This window comes from Neomonachus schauinslandi, chromosome 12 (assembly GCF_002201575.2).
Source record: "Neomonachus schauinslandi chromosome 12, ASM220157v2, whole genome shotgun sequence".
Classification (NCBI taxonomy): domain Eukaryota; kingdom Metazoa; phylum Chordata; class Mammalia; order Carnivora; family Phocidae; genus Neomonachus; species Neomonachus schauinslandi.
In genome coordinates this window covers 35,087,861-35,113,087 of record NC_058414.1, presented here as the reverse complement: position 1 = coordinate 35,113,087, position 25,227 = coordinate 35,087,861, and the positions used below count along the sequence as shown (strand labels likewise).

The 25,227-nt window shown below is 37.0% G+C and overlaps 1 protein-coding gene across 2 annotated transcripts in view; it reads right to left on the bottom strand.

Moving 5' to 3' along the window:
• The window catches only part of ANKIB1 (ankyrin repeat and IBR domain containing 1), a 146,982-nt gene that overhangs the window by 69,305 nt on the left and 52,450 nt on the right, over positions 1 to 25,227 (bottom strand). For both annotated transcript variants that reach the window (XM_021689593.2, XM_021689594.2), the window contains 2 exons: positions 14,043 to 14,343; positions 1,959 to 2,141 (listed from right to left, as the gene is read on the bottom strand). In XM_021689593.2, the coding sequence (XP_021545268.1) occupies positions 1,959 to 2,141; positions 14,043 to 14,343 (484 nt within the window). The remainder of the gene's footprint in view (positions 1 to 1,958; positions 2,142 to 14,042; positions 14,344 to 25,227) is intronic.

Below are 25,227 nucleotides of genomic sequence, written 5' to 3'. Positions count from 1 at the left end.
GGTAAAGAAATATAAATTTCTGAATTCCAAGAAACTCAGTTCCTTTAACAATCTGGAATACATAAGTTCAAAAGCTGTCGGGAATTCTTGGGGAAAAAACCCAAACAATACAATTATTTTTCTGAACACATAGAAACAATAGTTAGTATAAGTCCTTTTAGAATCAAGTTGGCACTGAACATGGAGGAACCAGAATAATTTGGGGAGGAAAACATTTATTGTGTCTTATAATTTACTTAATAGTTCTATGGATGTCCACTGTGTCAGACACTGAAAATACTCTGTTGATTAAGGCAGTTATGATTCTGGCCCTCATGGAGTTGATAATCTAATAGGAAAGAAAAGTAAAAAATGAATAAATACATAAAATAATTATAGCATGTGATAAGTGTTATAAAAAATAGACAGGGTATTATGGTAAAGAATAATAGAAGGAGAGGGACCTATTTGTGAAAGAATAGTCCAAGATTGCCTCTCTGAAGAACTACTGAGCCAGCCAAGAGAAAAACTGAGAGAAGATTTCTGATATAGGAAACAGCAAATGCAAAAGCCTCAGTGTACTCTACGTATTATAATCAGAGCAAAATGAGCTGGGGAGAAAGATCTGAGATGATGTTGGAGAGGTAGGTAGTGGTGAGACCATATAAGGTCTTGTATCTGAGCAAACAGTTTGGATTTTATTCTAAGTACAATGAAAAGTCACTGAGTAATTTAAGTGATTTATATGATCTAATTTAAGTTTAAAAATGTCTCTCTGGCTTATGTGTACAAAATGGATTCTAAGGGGACCAAAACAGAAAGAAGGAGGCCAGTTAGGAAACTCAGATGGAGAGGGCCTTGGAAGGTAGGAGTAGAGACCAGGAAGAGTAAATGGATCTAGATTATACTTCTGGAGGTAAAACTGACAAGATTCCCAGATTGTCTGGACATAAGAAGTGAGGAATCAAGAAAGCTTGACCATTTATGCTTGAGCAACTCAGTACGGAGGTACTATTTATTGAAACAAGAAAGACCCAAAGGAAACCAAAGAACAATGTCCCAGAAGCTAAGGGAACAATGTTTCGCTAAGAAGGGAGTGGTCAGTTGTGTCAAGTGCTGCCGAAGAATTTAAGTAAGATGAGGAGAGAAAAGTACCTACTGGATTTGACAACATGGTGACTCTTGATGTCCGTGACAAATGCACTTCCATCTCAATAGAAGGGAGGAAAGTCACACTGCAATGTGTGAGGTGAGGAAGTCAGTTATGTATAGACAGCTCTTAAATTTTGTTTTTCTCAGATCAGAGATAGGAGGCTACAACTGAAGGGGGAGAGGGGCAGGACTAGGGAAGAGTGGCCAAAGGAGAAATGGTTTTGTTCTTTTTGTTTTTTAAGATAAAAGTTACCAAAGCATGTTTGTTGTTAAGAGCAGTGCAGAAGACAGGGAAAGATTGAGAAAAAGGGGACTGCAGTTTTAGAAGAGTAAGAATGGTTAGGGCTTCATATCACACATCAGCCTCTCTATTGAAATGTAAGTAAACAGGGATGCCTCGGTGGCACTTAAGCGTCCAACTCTTGGTTTCGGCTCAGGTCAGATCTCAGGGTCGTGAGATTGAGCCCTGTGTAGGGTGCCACGCTCAGCGCGGAGTCTACTTGAATTTCTCTCTCTCTCTGCCCCTCCCCCTACCCTGTGCGCGGGGTTCTCTCTCAAATAATTAAAAAAATAATAATAATAAGTAAACATATTTACATATGTTAGAGGACAGTTACCATTTCTAGGTTTTCTACCTGTATTTTCATATCATGGCTATGTAGATGACAGGGTGTTAATTAAGCACACTGTAAAGACCACATGAATTGGATTTTAAAGTAGAAAAATAAAATTTAACCTGAAAGCCATATAATAAGATTAGTACTTATGAAAAGAAAAAAATCCATATAATTTTTTTATTAAAAAAAAACCAAACAATAAAACCTTACCTCTCTTTTGTCTAATGCAGCATATTCAGCTTCTATTTCTTCAGCTTCAGGATCTCGTGAGAATACCATTTGTGATTCTAGATTGAGAGCCAAATCTTTATGGTGTTGCTTTTCAGCACAATCACAAGGAGTGTCTTTATTTTCATTCTCAGCAAACAAGTCTCCTCCATGTTTTACTAAAAGCTAAAAAAGATTTTTTCAAAAATTTGCAACCACAGATTTAAACAAGTTATTTCATGCCACATATTTGAAAAAATTAACAATATAATGAAACACAACAAAAACATAAAAGTAAGTACTTGCAGTGACAAAAATTATTTAGATACCAGTGGCTTTTGATTTTAAGACGGCAAGTCTTGTTTATTAGGATGATTTCCTTTGGTTAAAAACAATAACAACAAAAGCCAATTTATTACTTTAAAAAGAAATACTTAAACATTCTGTCCAATCAAAAAAATAAAGTTTTACTTAAAAATAAAAACATTTTACGGTTACTCAATGCTTTAGATTTTATAAATTTCCATAAATTTTCTTAAACAAGAACACTGCTGATACTGTTACTTTTACCACTAATGCCTGAATGCCTGACATGGCAGACAAAAGTTTTCATTTGTATCCTCATTATCCAGTCCAACATTGAACTGAAATTAGGATGAGCAAATCACTGAAGCAAAACTGTTTCCAACATTCCTCAAAATAAGTGATGAGAATAAGCACTAATAACCAAGCTGGAAGACACTATATCAAACAATCTTTCAATTTTTATTTATTTATTTATTTATTTATTTATTTATTTATTTATTTATTTTAAGATTTTATTTATTTGACAGAGAGAGAGACAGTAAGAGAGGGAACACAAGCAGAGGGAGTGGGAGAGGGAGAAGCAGGCTTCCTGCTGAGCAGGGAGCCCGATGCGGGGCTCGATCCCAGGACTCTGGGATCATGACCTGAGCGGAAGGCAGACGCCTAACGACTGAGCCACCCAGGTGCCCCAATCTTTCAATTTTTAAAGGTGGGATTTTGCCCAAAGAAATCTCACCTTAAAAATACATGAAAGAAAAAAAAAATACATGAAAGAGTAAAAACAAAACAAAACAAAACATGGAAGAGTGACTTGACTTGTTTACTACTGAGGTTTCTGATGGTTTTGCAAAATTAAATATGTTGTTACTAAAGGCTGTCGGTTCAAATTTCCCCATTATGTCTGCAGAGACATTAGGAAGGACATAAATGCCACAAGGACCATAATCTAGGACATAATCTACCTTAAAGAATATCCTGGCAACTAGTCATGGAGCTGATTCTTTTATACAATTCAGTCATGACCATAATAACATAGTAACAGCCACCATTTATTGTCTTCTAAGTTCCAAGCACTATGTTAAGTATTTCAAATACACACGCTTATTTATAAACAACCCCAGGGACATTATGATGTCTCAGAAAAGTTAAGTAACTTAACCAAAGCTACCCACCTATTAAGCAGAAGAACTGGGATTCACACACAAGTTGGACCAATTTCTTATAACCATAACTGGATATTGTACCGCCACACAGAATAGGTTGATCACATAAATTAAAATAGGTCAAATGTATCCTGGGTCCACAGTAAAGTTCTACTCAGATCTTACTTATGATCTAAATATGAATAGCTTTAGTTTTCATTTATTATGGCATCAAATAAAAAGGTAGTTTTCTTCCATATAATTTTATCTCCCCTCCCTCCAATAAACATAGAGATCTTCTTCTTATAAAGTTCCTTTATTGCTTTTGGAATTGGAATCCTTATGATTCCTCTATAGTCATCCCAAGAGGCCTGATGAAATAAGGGACTTCTATCAATGTCGGGGTTGAGAGCCAAGGGCTAATTTGACAAGCCCAATGGATATGACTTCAGCTTCTTGCTTGAGGCTGAGAGTATACCTCAGAGCTAAAACGGTTAAAAAAATTTTTTTTTAATTGTAAAAGCAAGCATAGAAACAAATCAAGAAGAATATGGCTAATGGCCACAAAGTGCAAAATATTTACTCTTTACATCTGGCCCTTTACAAAAAACAAACTTGCTAGGCATAGCTCTAAGCAGTCACTGTTGCAGCCACATTCTAGAGCCTGAGGGCAAGGTCATATTAGATGCTATTTACCACCCAGAACCTCTCTAGTCAAAGTCTGGGGATCAGTAGTACTACCTGGGAGTTTGTTAGAAATGCTGAATCTCAGGGGCGCCTGGGTGGCTCAGTTGGTTAAGCGACTGCCTTCGGCTCAGGTCATGATCCTGGAGTCCCTGGATCGAGTCCCACATCGGGCTCCCTGCTCGGCGGGGAGTCTGCTTCTCCCTCTGACCCTCCCCCCTCTCATGTGTTCTCTCTCATTCTCTCTCTCTCAAATAAATGGATAAAATCTTTAAAAAAAAAAAGAAATGCTGAATCTCAGCATAACCACCCAAACCCCTCCCACTCTAGGCCTCTGAATCAGAATCTGATTCTGATGTTCAAGAGATTCTTATGCACATGAAAATTTGAGGGGTCAGTCAGTTAAGCGTCTGCCTGTGGCTCAGGTTGTGATCTCAGAGTCCTGGGATCGAGCCCTGTGTTGGGCTCCCTGCTCAGCGGGGAGTCTGCTTCTCCCTCTCCCTCTGCCCCTCCCCCTGCTCTCTCTTGCACGCGCATTCTCTCTCTCAAATAAAGGAATAAAATCTTTAAAAAAAAATCTTGATAAGCAGTGACCCTAGACTACTACCTATGTTGCTGTTGAAATGGATATATTTATATGACCTAACATACTGAGGTACTGGGGACTTGTAGAAAGTCCACAGACTTACCATACCTATAGCAGAGTCTATTACTGTTTTTAGCCTTTCTGCTTGCTCCACAGCTTGGCCAATCCTAACAGAGAATTAACTATCTGCTTCTGACTACTATGGAATTAGGAGAGCCAACTTCATTTTCTGGTTCTTTATTCAGAGTAGCAGAAAATGATTTCTGAAATGCACACTGGGAAAGCTTTCAAAGCCATGATTTGATTTACTTTACAACAGATATCACCACAGAAGAGATTCTAAATATTAGCGAACAAGATAAATCATCTTTAACTTAATGCCCCAGTCTTTAACAAAAGGAAAGACAACAAAATTTAAGAGGTTGTGCCATTCTGGAATATTGGTAAGGGGAACCTTCTTAAAAGGATATGCTGGAGTATAGACTGCATTCTTTGGCGTTTAAAAAAAATGGGTGTGTGAAGAGGGTATGTGTGAGAAGTCCTTGTTGAGAGTCACTGTTGAACATACTTGGAACTTGGGTGAGATTTCTTGACTTCATTGATAATCCGTCTTTGAAAGGGGTCCTCAAATGACTGGAGTGGAGGTGAAGTGACTACAAAGACCTATATCTCATTGCTGCAACTGGCACCTGGAGAGAAACTCATAACTGGTGATGAAATGCACGGTCCACGTTTGCAGCATTTGTTTCGGCAAGGAAAATCAGCATTGTGTACCTCTGGTACAGAAGCTAGCTAAATGGCAGTAGTGCTTGACACTGGAGCAGTACTTAAAAAAAGGGCTTCAGCTTACTGACATTTGGGGCATGAAGTTGGGAACACCAATAAGTGAAAGATGTATTAGGTAGGGATATTAGTGAACTGGATGCTGCAAAAGTCAGGGGTTTTGCTTTTATATAATAAGGGAGTTACATCTGGTTCTGAAGAGATAGTTTTTAAATGCTTCAACCAAAGCATTCTTTTTTTTTTAAGATTTTATTTATTTATTTGAGAGAGAGAGAGAATGAGAGACAGAGAGCATGAGAGGGAGGAGGGTCAGAGGGAGAAGCAGACTCCCCGCCGAGCAGGGAGCCCGATGCGGGACTCGATCCCAGGACTCCAGGATCATGACCTGAGCCGAAGGCAGTCGCTTAACCAACTGAGCCACCCAGGCGCCCTCAACCAAAGCATTCTAACTATCATTTTCCTCACTCTTAAAGCAAGGAGAACTGAATATTCAAATGTGATTTTTAGCCTCTCTGGCACACTCGGTGGTACATAAAATGTTCTACCTTAAAAGAAACATCCAATTATCACTATCTCAACACATCTGTTCATTTATTTTGCCTTCCTTTCTGTTTCCAATCTCAGAGAAAGAGGGGTAGGACAGCCCCTAGTACACAAGACAAATCCCTTCCACCCCTTTGATCCATAATCTAAAGAGCTGGGACTCTGGACAAATCAATTAACTTCTTTAAGTCTCAATTTACACAGGTCCATCTGTAAAATGAGGCTTATATAATCCTGAGAAAAGATGTTACAAAACAAGATGACTGCTGAAGTCTGTTCTAGTTGAAAATTACCATTTCATCATCTCTATTTCCTGTGTGACCTCGAGCACTCCATTACCCCTCTATCTCCACTCTCTGACTTCCTAAGGGCTCCTGGTACAGGCGTTCTTTATCTTAATTCTGTTATCCTTCCAGTTACTTTCCTAATATTTTCCTTTCTTTCTCAGCTACATTTTTCAAATTAGTGACAGACACCCACTGTCTCTCCACTTCCTTAGCAAAAGACTCAATTACTCCCAGCAGTCTGACGTCTACCCTGACCATTTCACTAAAACAGTATTTCTGAAAATCATTAGTACTCTCAAATTCAACAGCCTCTCTTAGTGTTCTATTTGCTTTACCTCTTTGCAGCATGTCACATGACTGATTACCTCCTCCCCTTGAAATCTTCTCTTGGCATCCCTGACAGTATTATCTCAGTTCTCTTCTCTGCTTTTTCTATTTGCTTTATAGGCCACTTCTTTTCACTCGCTTTAAACACAGGCATTCTCCAAATGGGTGCTGTGACTTTAATTCTAATTTTTCTATAATCTAAAATCTTTTCCTTGGATTTCTCATCTCTACCTTATCTTGTTTTTAGTTACCAACTCCATGCAGAAGACACTGAATTCTAAATCTATATTCTTTACTCCCAAACAACTAGTACTAATTTTCAATAGCCTGAACACCATTTCATGTAGCTCATCTAAGACCTCAATCTCCACCCTTCTAAATGAAAACTCAATACGGTCTCCCTTCCTTTCAACTAATTCCTTTACCTCATCTTACTTTTTAAATGTCTGTTAATTGTCAGCAGGCTTTAAAGTGACCCAGGTTCAAAACCATGCTCATTCTACTTAAAAATAATTTATTTTACCTTAAGTACAAACAACGATAGCAGATTGTTATAGAAAATGTGGAAAACCAATGAGAGAACAATTATATCACCCAAAGACAGCCTCCATTTTTTTTTTAAATGCACACATTTTACTTTTTTAAGTAAGCTCTAGGCCTAATGAGGGGCTTGAACTCATGATCCTGAGATCAAGAGTCACGTGCTCTGTGCTCTACCGACTGAAACAGCCAGGTGCCCTTAAAGCCTCCATCATTTTTTTTTTAAAGATTTTATTTATTTATTTGACAGAGAGAGACACAGCGAGAGAGGGAACACAAGCAGGGGGAGCAGGAGAGGGAGAAGGGCTTCCTGCGGAGCAGGAAGCCCGATGCAGGGCTCAATCCCAGGACCCTGGGATCATGACCTGAGCGGAAGGCAGACGCTTAAAGACTGAGCCACCTAGGCGCCCCAAAGCCTCCATCATTTTTAATCCTCAGTCTCCCCCGCTTTCTTGTATCAACTGACCAAGTCAATTGATATTGCTACCAGGTCCTCACAATGTCCCTTGCATCTGCCTTACTCTTTCTGTTTCCAGCACTACCACACAAATCGAGGCTCTTTATCAGTTCCTACCAGAACCAGTGCAACAATCTAATGCCTATCACTCCCTCTACTACGTTGGTTTTCAACCTTGGCTGCCCACTGGAATCATCTGAAATTTCAAATACTAATGTCTGAGCTCCAACCTTAGAAATTCCAATTTTATTGATCTGAGATATGGTTTACACTACGGGATTTTTTTTGTGTGTGTGCAGCCATGTTTACAACCACTATTCCAGCACTGTGTAAGAATCATCCGGGTAGCCTGATAGTCATATTGGGGGGAACCAGGGTGGGGATTAGATATATGTACTTTTTTATAAGAAGTGTTATGATTCCATTGTAGGTGTCCCACTGACTATGCTCTAAGCCAGGGCTTCTCAAATCTTAATGTGAATATGAATCACCATGGAATCTTATTAAACTACAGATTCAGGGGGTGCCTGGGTGGCTCAGAGGTTAAGCATCCAACTAGATTTTGGATCTGGTCATGATCGCAGAGTCCTGGGATTGAGCCCCACATGAGGCTCCCTGCTCAGTGGGTAGTCTGCTTCTCCCTCTCTCTCTACTCCTCCCCCTGCTCTCTCTCTCTCCAAAATAAATAAATAAAATCTTAAAAAAACAAAACTACAGATTCAGATTCATTTGGTCTGGGATGAGGCTTGAGATTGTGCATTTCCAAGAAGTTTCTAAATAATGGATGCCAATGCCAGTCTGAGGGCCATCCTTTGTGTAGCAAGGCTTCAAGAAACAGTTTTACAAGTACCCCATTCAAATCTATTCTACATAACAACCATTAGGCTAATCTTGCTATATTTGCTTTCATAATAGTACTTCTTTAATCAAAAATATTCAGTGGCTCAATATGCTATAAATAAATTCTAAATTCTTGACTTTGACATTTAGTATTTTCTACTTGGTATGGTCTCTATCTTCATTTTAAGTCATCTTTCTTATCATTCTTCTGCAAAATACTTTAACCTGCATATGTCTGAGACCTAGGACAGTGCTTCTCAAATTCTGACACGTAAACAAATAACCAGAAGGACTTGCTTAAAACATCTTGGAGTCTACCCCCACAGATTCTGATTTGGAATCTGGAGGCCTGGTGGGTCGAAGATATCATATTTATAACAAACTCCCAGGAGTAATTGATGTTGCAGATCTGAGGGGCACATTTTAAGTATTCTCCTCCAAATACTGAAATCTTACCCACTCAAATCATACTAGTATCCATTAAATCTTCCAGGATAAGTAAAATTAAAATGGTCTTCCTTTCCCTTCAATGCCTATAACATTTACTGCCCAAATAATTAATATAGCCCTTAGCATCGTTAATATTTTGGAGGCAATAATGAAGTCATAACTTTCTTGAATAAATATTAGAAAACTGAGGCTCAGATAGGCAAAGTTACTAAGTTGTTGAGCTGGGACTACAACTTCTGTATTCTTTTCACTTTTAAAACTCCAGGTGCTAAAAACACAATATAATTAAGTAAAACTCTTCAGTCTGACCTGTGAATGGTTTTTATGGCTTTTCATTGAAGTGTGAAATGCTCTGATAGCTGCCAAAGTGTCAAATAGGCCTTATGGCTGTAACGGGAAAAGTGACTTACCACTTTTAGTTTTCTAGTGACTTCTATTTGATCTGACAATAAGAAGCTACACTTAAAGCTTTGAATAAGCAACTAGGACAGGGGTGCACAGGAAATATCTAAGATAATGCTCATTTAAAAAAATTGTTTTCACAAAGAATGAAACACTATCAAAAGCAATAACCTCTGCACATCAACCATTTATTGAATCACTATGACAGAAAAAGACTAATATAAATAAAATGAGTCTTAATGACTAGGCTGGCTCTTAGGGAAGTTGGCCAAGGGGAGAAAAATCACTGGGATTTTAATTGGGCCATGCTAATAGACCTAACCCATCATTCTTCTCCAAAGTCCATCTGTATTCCAAAGAAATAGAAAAACAAAAACTCAGCAACTAAGAAAAAAGTTTATTATTTACTGTACTAAATTCTTGTAAGATTTGTTTTAACAGAGTTCCATTTTTATGCACTGGGCATCTATTACACGGCATTTTTAAAATTTTTGTATAATTAAAGCATATAGGACTTACTGCATAAATGTTATTTTATATATTTAAAATACGCTTCTGAAGTGTGGAGTCATCTCTGCTTTCCTCTTCCAATTCTTTGCATAATACAGGGGTCCAGTGCAAACTGTGGGCCAAATCTAGCCTGATGCCTGTTCCTATATAGTCGGTGAACTAGAACTGCTTTTACATTTTAAATGGTTGAAAGAAAAATCAAAAGAATATTTCATGATATGTGGAGATGAGAAGAAAGTCAAGTGGGAGTATCCATAAACAGTTTTATGAGAACACTGCCATACTCATTTGTTTACGTACTGTCTATGGCTGCTTTCAGGCCACAATGGCAAAGTTGAGCAGCTGTCTAAAATATTTACCATTTGACTTTCACAGAAAAAAGTTTGCAGACCTTTGGAATGATTCTTTAAAATATGAAAAAATTAGAATTAGACGGGCTTAATTTAGTTTGTCTTTAATAAATGTTTAACATATAAGCATTTTAACTTTCAAACAATTGCAGCCCATTCCTCTCTGTGTTACTTTTATCTCTTAAATAACTCTGAATCATTAATATTTGTGAAACGCCAGATTTTCCTACTTAAGGAAGTTCTTTTTTTTTTTAGATTTTATTTATTTATTTGACAGAGGAAGACACAGTGAGAGAGGGAACACAAGTAGGTGGAGTGGGAGAGGGAGAAGCAGGTTTCCCACTGAGCAGGGAGCCCGATGTGGGGCTTGATCCCAGGACTCTGGGACCATGACCTGAGCCCAAGGCAGACGCTTATACACCAAAGTGAGGATTCAACGTCAGCACTTGGTGTTAGAGAGTAGTCAACAAAGATAAATAGGAGGGCTGGCCAAAAGAGAAAAGGAAGAGCTCTATTATGCAAATGAGTGGAATGAGTTTGATGCAAAAGACAAAAACAAAGACAAAAACCAGGCCAGGGTAAATCGAGGTATCAAGATTAGATATAGGTATAATGATGGCATCAGTAATAGAAAAGAGGCAGTCACAAGGAGGAGCTAGAGGATAGAAAGACTGAGTACAGTTTTTGGTATGTTGAATTTGACAGACTCTTGGAATATCAATACAAGGAAGTCAACTAGGCAGCAATATAACACAAGGAACTTCAGGGCTAGACATTCCATTGCAATAACCTATATGAAGCTACTGATACCTTCACACCTGGAAGTTTCCAGAAGAACTTCATAATTAAGAGGTTTTTGCTATGTTATATACATATATATTGTGTATGTGTGTGTCTGTGTGTGATATGTACCGTTAGCTTACTATGGAACACAATTACTACAAGGAGAAGGGGAAGTTTTATTTATTTATTTATTTATTTTAATTATTTATTTATTTATTTGAGAGAGAGAGAGAGAGAGAAACAGCATGAGAGGGGATAGGGTCAGAGGGAGAAGCAGACTCCCCGCTGAGCAGGGAGCCCGATGCGGGACTCGATCCCAGGACTCCGGGATCATGACCTGAGCCGAAGGCAGTCGCTTAACCAACTGAGCCACCCAGGCGCCCAGAAGGGGAAGTTTTAAAGTTAATATTTCACTTCTATGGTTCAAAATAACGAGCCATAAGGAACTGTTTAAATTATTAAATGTACATATGAAATTGTCACCCGATGAGTTTACCAAGTCTGTCTTTAAATAAACACAGAGAGAAAAACATTTTAAACAACTAGAGAAGGCATATTTCCATAGATATAAGAGTTAAAAACAAAAAACAAAACAAAACAGGTTGGCCTTAACTATGGAATAAAGTAATCAATTTAGCCTTAAAGCCTATATACTGAAAATGGGATATATTTTATAGCAATCAAAGATCAACAGAAATTTAGTGTTAAAAGAGGTCTTTTGTTAAAAACAAAAAACAAAACAAAACAGGCTGGCCTTAACTATGGAATAAAATAATCAATCTAGCCTTAAAGCCTATACACTGAAAATGGGATATATTTTATAGCAATCAAAGATCAACAGAAAATTAGTGTTAAAAGAGGTCTTTTGGAGATAGTTTTCTCTTGGATGGCTGGAATTGATAATCTCAAAGAGGTTTAGCAGTAGTCACTGTGAAGACCAAGACTAGAAACCAGTACCCTTTTTACTATACTATGACCTCTTAGCTTTATGAAAAAATTAATAAATACCTGATAACACTCTTTTAACTCAAGGAGCATGATACCACATGAAGATACCTATAAATACTGTAAGATGTACAGTTACTAGGTTCTAAATTTCAATGCATTTATTTTATGCACTAGTATTAGGAAACACACTAAGACCTCAGGAAATTAATTAACGTACATTTCCAAGGGAAACTCTTCTAGTTTAATGAATAGTAAACATTATCAAAAGTCAATCAAGGCCTAAGGCTGGGTAAGTGTATAGTCAAGTATACGTAAGAGATTAAAGAGAACTTTATACTTTATATAGGTAAAAGGATATGCTGGAATTTGTTGAGGAAAACTAGAATAAATGCAACTAAGGTATTTATAGGGCTCTATTTGGCATGTTTGATTAAGTCAAAGAGCTCCTCTGAATACAGAAAAATGAGAAGTTACCAAATGGTGTGGTTTATGAATGTGATATGCTGACAGTCCAAACAGTTAAAACATACACACACATTCATTCACACAAAGCAAATCATCAGGCCTGTCAATTCAGAATAAACCTAGCACTAATTTCCTTCACTGAGCAAAAAATAATACCGGTAAAAACACTGCACTCAATTTTTGGGAACAATTTAATAAGCATGTCATTGTAAACATATTTCAAAATCAACAAGTACTAAAACAATGCTTACAGAGAATTTTTGGAAGCAAAATATTAAAGCAGCAAAATAAAATTATTACTACTATCAAGAATAAGCTATTTTCTACTCTAACTCACTTGAGAAATATGATGCAACCCCATCAATAATGATGAGTCACTTCAGCAGAAATTCTTTCATAGGAGGTGAGCATAGAATATACAAAAAGATTTGTGTAAAAAGCGTTAGGATTTCTACCAATAGGCACCCCGTATCCCCCAATCCTAGGACATCCTTCTATCACACTGTAAATCAATGTTAGAAAGCACTGCTTAAATAAGGAGTTTCAAGTTAATGACTGTCACTAACTTACTAGTGGGCAAAGGTGACACAACCCTAAGAGTTAATATGACTACGATTCTAAAAGATTAACCAGTGTCACAAATAATAGCAATAAACTAAAAATAAGATCAGAAGGATTTTTAAAATAAAAAGAACTGTCACTTCAGATACACTAAAGAAATCCTGTAAGTGGCTGTAATCTTTTAAAATGAGTAAGAAAATGAAAGACATTCATATTTTTAGTATATTTATCAATTTAGAAGTATAAAATATATATGAGTAACATTAAAGAAATATTAAATTTTCAGATACACATTTTAATCTGATTAGGATCACTGCTCTTCCATCAAAGTCTACAGTTTTGGTAACATAGATACTCTGTGATCCACTCTATAATGCTCCCCACTCATGCTTTCATATATCTATACGAAAGAACTTCTATGAGTAAGTATAGATTGATATGAATGTAGTTGAGAAAAATCCATTCTGTTGTATGTACTGATGATAACATGAAGAGTAAGGATTTCTTAGTTTAGTTAAGATCCTGTATTATATGGCTGATTTTATCTAAGCCTATTGTTATATACGAAATATATAAATGGAAAAATTCAAATGCATTAACCTTAACATTAATGCAGATTAAATAGAAAAACCAGCACATTTTAAATTACAAAGGTTTTTTAAAAGACCAAAATAAATATATTCATTAATACTTATCCCTTGCTCAGGGAACTGATCAATTCCAGGTAACATGGCTCTAAGTCCCACTTGCTAAGATTTGCCATATCCAGTATGTATAAACTGGCTTCTAAAAATCAGCCAAAAAGTAGAACATATCTCTACTAAAACCCTTACTCTAAGTGACAAGTGTTTAATTGAGGACTGTTATCTTCAGGAATGTTAGCCAATTTTTAATTGCTCTTGATCCCATTTTATCCCCAAGGTGGACTGTTTAACTATGGGTTTCTTTTTAATCTTTGCCCCAAAATGACTTTATTTAAAAGGGATCCAGATTCTTTTAGAACCACAAAGAGGACAAAAAGGACTAAAGTAACTGTTAAGATAAGCAAAGAAAACTCTGATTATTACATATTACCAAGACACAAATTTTACAGAATGAAGAACACGAAAAAACAAAGTTTTACCTCCACACAGGTTTTCATGCCTGAGGCAGCAGCATAGTGCAGGGGTGTGTTTTTTTTGTTATCAACGGCATCAATAGCTGCTCTCTCATATTCCCCTTGGTCAAGTTTTGCTCCTTTCCATCTTAAGATCATCTGCAGACAATCTGCTCTTCTGAAATCATCTTCTGCGGGCCGTGCTAAGCGAGGATGAAGGGCTCCTTCAGATATCATAATTTGAGGTCCCATACATAACAAATGCATAGATGTTTCATTGTGCACATTCCGTTTATTTGGATTTCCATCTCTACCAAAAAGAAAAGTCCTAAAATGGTAAAGGAAAAAATGAAAACCAGTGTCTCCTTGTCTTGAAATAAGAACACACAGAAGATAAATTTAAAAAATAAACTCTACTTCTAAGCTGTTAATAAAATGTCTGTTGAAGTCCTGTTTCAAAATAAGACGAATGATTAATTCGTACAGTTATAAAAAACTCCATTCTAGAACAAAATACTAAGAAAAAGAAAGCTGAATATCTTTACGGTATTTGCTAATAAAAGAAGACGGACAGAAGAGAAAAGAAAAGGGAAGAAAAATAAAGGAGAAGTGAAGAAAAAAGGAAGACAAGAAAAAAGGAAGGGGCAGAGGGAGGAAAGGAACAGGAAGGGCCACATGAGACTCATATGTCAATCACATGAATGCCTGAGGGTACATTATTAAACATTCCACACCAGCTTTTATCTTCTTTTCTTTATTGTTCTGCCCTATTTCTCTTAGTTACATCTATACTTAATAAAGAGGGTGACAATTAATATAAGCACAGGAAGTAGTGCATAAGTCTAGGACTAATTTTTAAATCTAGAAAAAAATTTTTCTACCTGAAAGTCATTGGCCAGCACTATTTACACAGCGTAATACTTTTTTTTTTTTTTTTTAATATTTTATTTATTTGACAGAGAGAGACACAGCGAGAGAGGGAACACAAGCAGGGGGAGTGGCAGAGGGAGAAGCAGGCTTCCCGCGGAGCAGGGAGCCCGATGTGGGACTCGATCCCAGGACCCTGGGACCATGACCTGAGCCGAAGGCAGCCGCTTAACTGACTGAGCCACCCAGGCACCCCCACAGTGTAATACTTTTTGAGGGGAGTAAGTTGTGGTCAGTTCTAGAAGACCAAGATCTAATTCCAAAGAGGTAGGCTTTACCAATGATAAGTCTAGGTGAGCTCCCTTAACTAATGCCAAACCTAGATCTGACAGTTAGGCCCAACTCCCTAATACATCCTTGAACTAGGATCACAGGATTAATAGTTGAGCCAACTCAGTGGCTATAATAAGATACTGGAAAATGAGTTGAAAAACAACAACAACAACAACAAAACCCTGCTATAATACAGTCAGCCTATACTAGAAAACACACAAATACATGTTGAGGAACAGGAATATAAGCCCCATGTCTGAAGATGAGTGCCTACATTTACTGTGGAGGGCTGGTATCATTTGCATTTCTATGCCCAAGTACAGAACAGCAATGGGAAGGCAGCAGAGCCAAACTCTAACCCCTAGTTACATCTGGATTGAGTTTAGGTTAGTTTTAGCTTAGACATATGGGTCTGACAGAAAAAACTCACCATAAAGGAGCTAGGATAGACTCTTCAATTTGAATGAGTTAGCCAAGCTGGAAAACTTTTATGAGGAAAAGGTTGAGGAAGAGGTCCTAAGGCAGAAAGTCCCAGACAACTCTGGATTTTTCCTGTTCTTATCATTCAGGAGTCTAGAGAGCTCAGCTGTAGGGTCCTTCAAAACCAGGCTATTAGGTTTTTAGCACTACATTGATTTGAACTGTCCTGAAAGTAGACATGAGGTCTCTGAAGCAGAAACAAATAAATTGTTAGTACTTATAATAACTAGGTCAGTTCCTCATACCTCAACTCTTCCCACCAGAAATTGCAATTAAAGCCAGACCAGACATCATTCTATGTACTGGCGTCTGCACTACAGGTGAGTATGGCAGGCAGAATAATGCCTCCACCCCAAAAAGATCCAGGTCTTAATCCCTGGAACCCATGAACATGTTACCTTATACAGTAAAAGGACTTTGCAGGTGTGATTAAGTTAAGGTTCTTGACATTTGAAATTAGCCTGGATTAACCAAGTGGGCCTAATGTAATCACAAGTCCTTCCTTTTAAGAGGAAGATAGGAGGGTCAAAAGTCAAAGACAGATTGGAAGATGGAAGGAAGCTAAGCTGTTTCTTTTAAAAAATGGAGGAAGGACCCACAAGCCAAGAAGTGCAGGCAGCTTTAGGAAGCTGGAAAAGGAAAGGGAAGGGATTCTACCCTAGAACCTCCAGAAGGAACGTAGCCCGGCTAACACCTTGAGTTTAGTCCAGTAGGAACACGTCAGACTTCTAATCTCTAGAGCTTTAATATAATAAAATTTGTATTAAGTCTTTAAGTTTGTGATAATTTGTCACAGCAGCAATAGCAAATTAACATAGCAAGGAGCCCTGAAAATAAGATTCTGGAAGGATTATATAGCAGACTCCTCCCCTCTGGAGTGTAAAACAAAAGATCCTAGGGAAGATCTTGGGTTCTTACCTTTGAAATGTAAAGTATCTCTAGGGAGATGAGAAGACTAGTATCTCTGAGTTTTATGATTTAGGGAATGTCTCCATGGTCTCAGGTCTTACCCACTCCTCATAACCCTTCAGATGTAAACTTATCTATCTCTTGGGAGGTAAATCTCTCTGGAGTTCTCAATCTCTATTCAGTCACTGTTTAACTTCCAAAGCTTCTCTTTTAGCCCAGGTCTCAAGTTCCAGTAAAATTTCCTCAGAAAGTCCTAATTATACATATTTTCTCTACAATCCAACATAGCCTTTATGGCCTTCTGATCCCCACATACATGTGTTGGCTCTTCATTGCTTGCTCTGCTGTTTCGTTTCGACTGAGACTATCTAAACAAACCCAATCCTATTTAGAAGTCTCTTTACACTATGCTTCCCCCTCCAGTTTGGCCACTCCCTTCTTTGTCTTCATAGAGCATCATAATTATATAACTCATTACACTGTATCACAGTTACTTTCTTACATATCTGTTTCCTTCTACCACTTAGTTCATAGGTTTCTAAGGCAGGGTCTACATCCTGTTCTTTCTAAAATCCTCAACATACTGTCAGACACACCAATTTCTCGCTATAACGTGGACAAGATGAACTGAATACATTTTACTCTTATGATCTAGATTGATGACATAGCATTGGGGATCTCTCAAGACAGCACTCTAGATCTCTTAAGCCAGCAGTGCAGTAGACTGATCAAGAACATGGCATCTAGTATAGACTGCCAGGCTCTAATCCTAATTCTGTCACTCTTTATGTGATCTTGGGCAAGTTACATAATAAATAGCTCATTAACAACTAATACATGGTTCATATCCTTTGACCAGGTAAACCTACTTTTGAGAATTTATCCTAAAGGAAATAACTTAAAAGAAATAAAAATTTTGGGGTGCCTGGGTGGCTCAGTTGGTTAAGTGTCCAACTCTTGATTTTGGCTCAGGTCATAATCCCAGGGTTACTGGACTGAGGCCCATGTCGGGCTCCTCCCTCAGCAGGGAGTCTGCTGGAGATTCTCTCTCTCCCTCTCCCCACCTTGCACACACACACATACATGCACAAACTCTCTAAAATAAATAAGTAAATCTTAAAAAAAAAAAAGAAATAAAAATCTATAGGAACAATGACATTCAATATGGTGTTACTTTGAATAAAAAAATTTGGAATCACTTAGATGTCTGGTTTATAGGAGAAATGGGAAACAAATCATAGTATATCTATAAAATAAAAAATTATAAAGTCATTACAAAGTCTATGAATGTTTACAGCTCAAACTAAAAGGGAACACAGAATAATTCAAACAGTTGTTTAAAGGAGGCAGGAACATGGTTAGTTTTGTTTCCTTATATGACCATAATGTTGCTTAATAGTGGGAAAAAAAAAAAAAAGGAAAAAACAATATTTTCCCCATGTCAACAAATGTTGATAGTATGTATTTATAATGGTTGAATTATAGTGGGATTGTAGTGGATAACTAAAATTAAAATGATACTCTAAAAATGTGTTCAAAATTAAAACCTTTCCTAGGAGGCACTGAATTAACAAAAATGATTTCATTTTCTTAAAAATTTAATTTAGGAAGAAATTATTAAAATTAATTCAGATTCTGTAAGATTCTGTGTAAACCACTTTTATCCAGCCCTTCCTGTTCCCATTTTCAATATATCATTTATTCTCTTTCAGATCTCGGGTCCTTTACACCAAAGGATTTAATGCAAGTTGGAAAGATGTCTGTTAATACAGAGAGAGCTCTCTCTTTCACATATTAAACATTTCTAGATCCTCCCCAATATAGAGAAGAGATAGATAATTTTGCAAATGTTCTCATATCCAATCTGCCAGACTCTGATTAATCAAACAAAAAGTTTATTATTCTCAAGTGAAAATATTAAAATAGCTTTTATACATATTTACTCAGGAAAGATTCTTAAATTTATTAGACATAATACCACACCTGCATAAACATTTTGTGCTAAAACTATAAAAGTTGGATATTCTAATTTTATTGATTCATATTACTTCTTTTCTATCACCTATTTAATATCAAAAGTAGAGTCTTCCTTAATGTACATGAATGCATAATAGAATAATAACTAGTTGATATGTAAGTTTTAGATAGGCCCCTCTCTGTAACTATGTCAGTAATTATGAAGTGTATTTTACTACTTGCACAGGTTAATTTTGGAATAGGGGCAGAAGATAACTAGTAGAAAGGTGGAGTAAGAAAAACATTAGCCTGGAAAATAATCCCTTTCATTTGACCCTACTGACCTATCCAGGAGCCATTTGTTTTTCTAGATTCTTTACTGTTAATTCCCAAATGGCCAGTTTATCACTGCTACCTCTATTTCTTCTGTAATCTCCACTTCAAAATGATCTATGCTTATCACAGCACTGAAATGGCACTCTTCACATCCCCAGGAATTTCCTAAGAGCTAAATTCATCATCATTGTCCTTAACTTTTGCTTTCAGCTTGAAATAGTTGACTTTTCTTTTTTTTTTTCTTAAGATTTTATTTATTTCAGATAGAGTGAGCGACAAGCTGGGGTGGGGGGGAGAGGAGGTGTAGAGGGAGAGGGAGATAAGCAGACGCCCACTGAGCAGGGAGCCTGACGTGGGGCTCGATCCCAGAACCCTGGGATCATGACCTGAGCCGAAGGCAGACACATAACAAACTGAGCTACCCGGGAACCCCTGACTTTCCATTTATATCCTGACCTTTCTATTACTTTGGTTTCCATAAGTACACACCTTCTCAAATACCTCTTAATTTTTTTTTAGCACAACTTCTCTTTACCCATGGTAACAGCTCCACTTCCTAACCCCTTACTGGAAGAAAATTCAGTTCTGAATCCATTTTCCTCTTCATACATATGCCCTCCTTTTAGAGAGCAAATCTATTCTCACAGCCATCTATCTTTCAATGGTTTCTATGAATATACTTTGTAAACTATAAAGTTATTAACAGAATCCAAATTATAGACAATGGTGGTGGAATCATGATTCTCTTAAAGGTCTTCTATTATTACTTCTGTGATAATTGTTAATGCTCTGTCATCCTGTCTGAGTTCTCATCTGACCTCTAGACCATATTCTTACTCCTTATAGGCCCCTTTCTCTTGCATATTCCACTATCATCTCATATTCAACTGAGCTCCCTCCAAAATAAGTCTGCTCTGCCACAGCCTCAATTTCTTGCCATCAACACTCTTATTCTCTCAGTACTAACATATACATATACCTTCACTTCCTTTTAAATCTTCCCTTTCATGCAACAAGTACTGCAGTTGTTATTTGGCAGGTACTACTCTAAAGCTTAGGCATATTGTGAAGAAAACAAATTAAGTCCCTGTCCTTATGGAGTTTACAGGCAAGGAGAGGAAGGACAGGAGAATTTCAGTCCTTTAAATCCATTTAACCCATTAAAAGAACTTAATAACTCCTAAAATATAAGAGTCAAAAAACAGAAATCAAGAATTAGGAACTCTATTACTTCCTAAAGCTTGATATTAATGTATGTTCTAATGAAGGTTTTATATTTTATTTATAGTATAAGACAGGCCTCTTTCATTTCCAAAGAAGCAAAAGAAGCTACTCTGTAAAATCTAAGTATTATAATTCCCATTTTATTTTATTTTTTAAGATTTTATTATTTGTCGGAGAGAGAGAGAGAGCACACGCAAGCAGAGGGAAAAGCAGGCTCCCCATGGAGCAGGGAGCCCAGCGTGGGACTTGATCCCAGGACCCTGGGATCAGGACCTGAGTTGAAGGTAGATGCTTAACGACTGAGCCACCCAGACGTCCCATAATTCCCATTTTATACATGACTTTCCAGAAGATATAACTAAAAAGTATCCCAACTAGGACACACTGATTACAAAATCTAACAGTCTTCTTGCTACATTAAGTAGTAACTATTTATGAATATGGATTTAGTTTCTCATGAAGGAAGCATGAGGTGTGGTGTGGTATAATGTAAATAAACAGCATTTGGGTTCAGAGAGACATGGATGCAAACTAGCTGCTAAACTGTAAACTACTTTTACCATATTATCTACTTAAGAATAGAGGAAAATTATGCCTGCTGTTGCAGGTACCATAAAGCTAAAGGAAACGGTGATAAAATCAAGGTATTATCCCACATGGAGGCTTTACTCTATGGCCACTAGGTCCTTGACTAAGTATATATATATATATACACCTTTGTCTATCCATATATTTCACGCATTAGGAATCTAGCCAAGCTGAGCAAGGGACTGTACTGAAGCCAGTAGAGTGGTACCTGAAATTAAATGAGACACCATAAGAAAATAATGGCCATCAGTTTGTTAGAAAGTCTAGCAAGGTTAAATACAGTGAAATATTTGAAGTATCTAAAACACAAATAGGGGCCCCTGGGTGGCTCAGTCGTTAAGCGTCTGCCTTCGGCTCAGGTCATGGTCCCAGGGTCCTGGGATCAAGCCCCGCATCAGGCAACCTGCTCTGCAAGAGGCTTGCTTCTCCCTCTCCCACTCCTCCTGCTTGTGTTCCTGCTCTTGCTATCAAATAAATAAATAAAATCTTTAAAAAAAAAAACACAAATAATTTAAGAGACTTGCTATTTTATTTAATGCTGATGAATAAATGCTATTTATCCTTATTCTACATGACAGTGTTAAGAAGAGCAATTTCTTGGGGGCACCTGGATGGCTCAGTTGGTTAAGCGTCTGACTAGTGGTTTCACCTCAGGTAGTGATCTCAGGGTCATGAGATGGAGCCCCGCTTGGGGCTCCTGCTCAGCATGGTGTCTGCTTCTCCCTCTCTCTCTGCTCCTCCTCAGCTCGCATGTGCTCACCAGCTCTCAAATAAATAAATAAATAAAATCTTAAAAAAAGGGGGAGTAATTTCTTAATTCCAAAAGCAACGAAACATTTAATATAATAATTTGATTTGTGATTTTAACTATCTAAATAAATTTTTAAAAAAACAAAAAAAATACAGATTAAGGAAATCAGAGTTGTTTATTCTTAGGAAAGGAGAACAATAATTTCTAATTCTAGCATATGATATTAAAAGCTTTAATAAAGAAATTATGAGCCACTTAAGGAAATAAAGAAGAAAATACCCAAAAATTTTAGGCTGAAATTGAAAGTATAAAGTAAACATAAGTATAAAGTTAAGTATAAAACACATGGCCAAATCATAAAAGTAGTCCAAACTGGTAACTAAAGAGAATATATGTCATCTTTTCTATAGGTCTTTACTCATTCAATAGAATGATAACCACATGACGGAGCAAGAGATACATTCCGGCCTCGAAGAGTCAAGAATATTGACCAAATCAGCAGTTCTTAAACTTTTTGGTCACAGGTTTCTTACAACTTTATTTTTATTTATTTATTTATTTTTTAAAAAAATATTTTATTTATTTGACAGAGAGAGAGAGAGAGAGTGAGAGCAGAAACGCAAGCAGGGGGAGTGGGAGTGGGAGAAGCAGGCTTCCCGCGGAGCAGGGAGCCCAATGCGGGGCTGGATCCCAGGACCAGGCCTGGGATCATGACCTGAGCCGAAGGCAGAAGCTTAACGACTGAGCCACCCAGGCACCCCTGGTCTCTTACAACTTTAAAAATCAGTGAAGTTTCCTAAGAGCTTTTGTTTATGTGGGTTATGTATATTTATGTTTGTATTAAAAATTAAAACAGACATTTAAAAAATACTTATTCATAAAAAGACCCCATTACATATTAAATATTCTTGACATGTTAAAATGAAAAAAAAAAAAAACTATACTTAAAAAAAAAATTAAGTGAGAGGAATTGCACTGTTTTACACATTTAAAAATTTCTTTTCATGTCTAGCTAATAGAAGACGAATTCTCATAGCATTCTATCTGTTGTGATATGTCGTTTTGGTTCAAAGCATATGAAGAAAATCCAGCCTCTATATAGTTAGAAAAAGAAGTAGTATTCTAAAATGCCTTTTCAGCTAACTGAATAGTCGTATTCGATACTATACCAAAAATTCAACAAGTGGCCATTTCTTAGGTTACTTGCGATGTAAAATCTGAAATCACATCAATGAACTTTTTTTGTACTGTACTCAAGGATGGAGATTAATTAAAAATAGTAACTTTTATTAAAAGATATAACTTTTACTGCTTCATCAAGGGTACTTTTAAGTGAAACTGGCTTTTTTTTTTTTTTTTTTAAACTGCAAGTGGCCGGCAGTGATGAATACAATGATTACTAGGAAGGCTGGGTATCACAATCTTAATTCATCTACAGGTATCAGTAGTTTTAGCTTCCATTTTTTGCACTTTCACTGCAAATGTCAACACAGTGAAAAAGGCAAGTAATACCTCAGTATTAGTACAAAAACAGGTTTGACTTCATGTACCTCCTAAAAGCATCTCAGGATCTAGGAGTCCTCAGACATACTTTAAGAATCACTGCATTAGATAACTTTCTTAATAGTGTTTTCCAATTTTAGAAAGTATATTTGTAAATTATACTATAAATGGTTAAAAAACATTTTGCTACTTGGTTTCTTTTATGTTAAAATATACATATTATCAGGGCGCCTGGGTGGCTCAGTCGTTAAGCGTCTGCCTTCGGCTCAGGTCATGATCCCAGGGTCCTGGGATCGAGCCCCGCATCGGGCTCCCTGCTCGGCGGGAAGCCTGCTTCTCCCTCTCCCACTCCCCCTGCCTGTGTTCCCTCTCTCGCTGTGTCTCTCTCTGTCAAATAAATAAATAAAATCTTTAAAAATATATATATACACATATTATCTTAGTAATAATAATACTTAAATATATTTTACTTTAGTATTCCAAGCAAGTTTTAATTAATCATATAACAAGACCTGATACTAAATAATACTGTAGTGTTCAATGTGAGGAAGCTAAAGCAATACAACAGTTCTGTAATCTCACTGACAATACTCAACTTAAAAAAAAAAGCTTTAATGGATTAAGCATTCAATAGTTAATCTATTGAGAACATTACTAAGTGTCTAGCATTGTATTTACAATCTTTACAATCTAGTGGAGAAAATGAGTTTAATAACAATAAGATGGTTTAAAATCTAAGTTGTAGGAATTTCAGAAAACAAAAAAATACTGCAGGTCAGAGTAGTTGCAGGTAAATTCATGAAAAAGGCAGAAACCAAGTTAGGATTTAAAGGAGAGGGAATCAGAGAAGAAAGAAGACATTTGAGCATCAAGGAGCAACAGGAATAAAACTAAGGCAGTGGTGGTGGCATTTCTAAAGGTGGGGAGAGCACAAAGGAAGTCAATCAACAAGTCTCACTGATAAGAGCTTCTTAGAGAGTAATGAGAAATTGGGCTGACTGGGTAGAATCAGGGCAAGGTCAAGGGAGCATTAGAGGCCAAACAGAATAATACAGACAATGGGGTATTGTTACAGTTTTGCCATGATAGAAAAATATTAAAAAGGATATTACTGAGCAAGATTAATCTGGATATGAGATTATGAGAGGAAAATAGCTGGAAAAAGAACATTCAGGAATCAGATATTTTCAATGTTGGGAGCACAAGTTGATAAGAGTGAGCTAAGCTTGGGGCAATGGGAATGGAAAGAAGTGAATTCCAGAGATAAAACTTAGTGAACTTTGTATTAGTAGCAGGTTAGGTAAAGGAGAAGAGTAAGTCAAGGATAATTTGAAGATATTTAGGGTTACAGAAATGAGAAGCAATAGCATTACTGAGTACATATTGTATCTTAGGCAGCATGATAGACATATAACACATTAATTAATTTAATCGTTCCACAAGCTGTATGTAATAGATATCTATTTTACAGATACGGGAACTTAAGCCCAGAGTGATGAAATAACTTGCCTTGCTAATAAGTGGCTTAGGCAGCCCTGACACATAGGTTTATCTGACCATAGAGAGAAGAGGCTATCACAGTGGTTAAAAAGCCTAAAGCCTAAAGTCATCTGCCTGGGCAATTAGCTTTGTCACTTAAAAGCTGCTAGAGATCTGACAAATGGCTTAATTTTCTGTGCTTCAGTTTTCTCACCTCTAAAATGCAGACAGCAAACTACCTCACAGAGTTGTGATGAGGATTAAATAAGATAATGCATGTAGACACTGTTAATTGTGCCTAGAAAACAGTAAGCACTCACACATTTGCAATTATCATATCAGCACAATATGTTAGTGTCGTTAACATAGGGAAAACCCAGTTTGGGAAGAAAAAATATAAAATTTCAAACAAGATGAGTTGGAGGTGGCTTTTAAGTAGGTATCTTTAGAGAAATGAAAACAAAAACTAAATGCAAAAAGGAGAGGTTATGGAAATACTAAGTCAAGAAATACCTTTTTTTTTTTTTTAAAAAGATTTTTATTTATTTATCTGAGAGAGAGAATGGGAGACAGAGAGCATGAGAGGGGAAGGGTTAGAGCGAGAAGCAGACCCCCCGCCGAGCAGGGAGCCCGACGCGGGACTCGATCCCGGGACTCCAGAATCATGACCCAAGCCGAAGGCAGTTGCCCAACCAACTGAGCCACCCAGGCACCCTACCTACTTTATTTTTAAGAGGTTACAGAGATTCCTACTTGATAAAATCATGGGTCTGGATGACTTAGCTC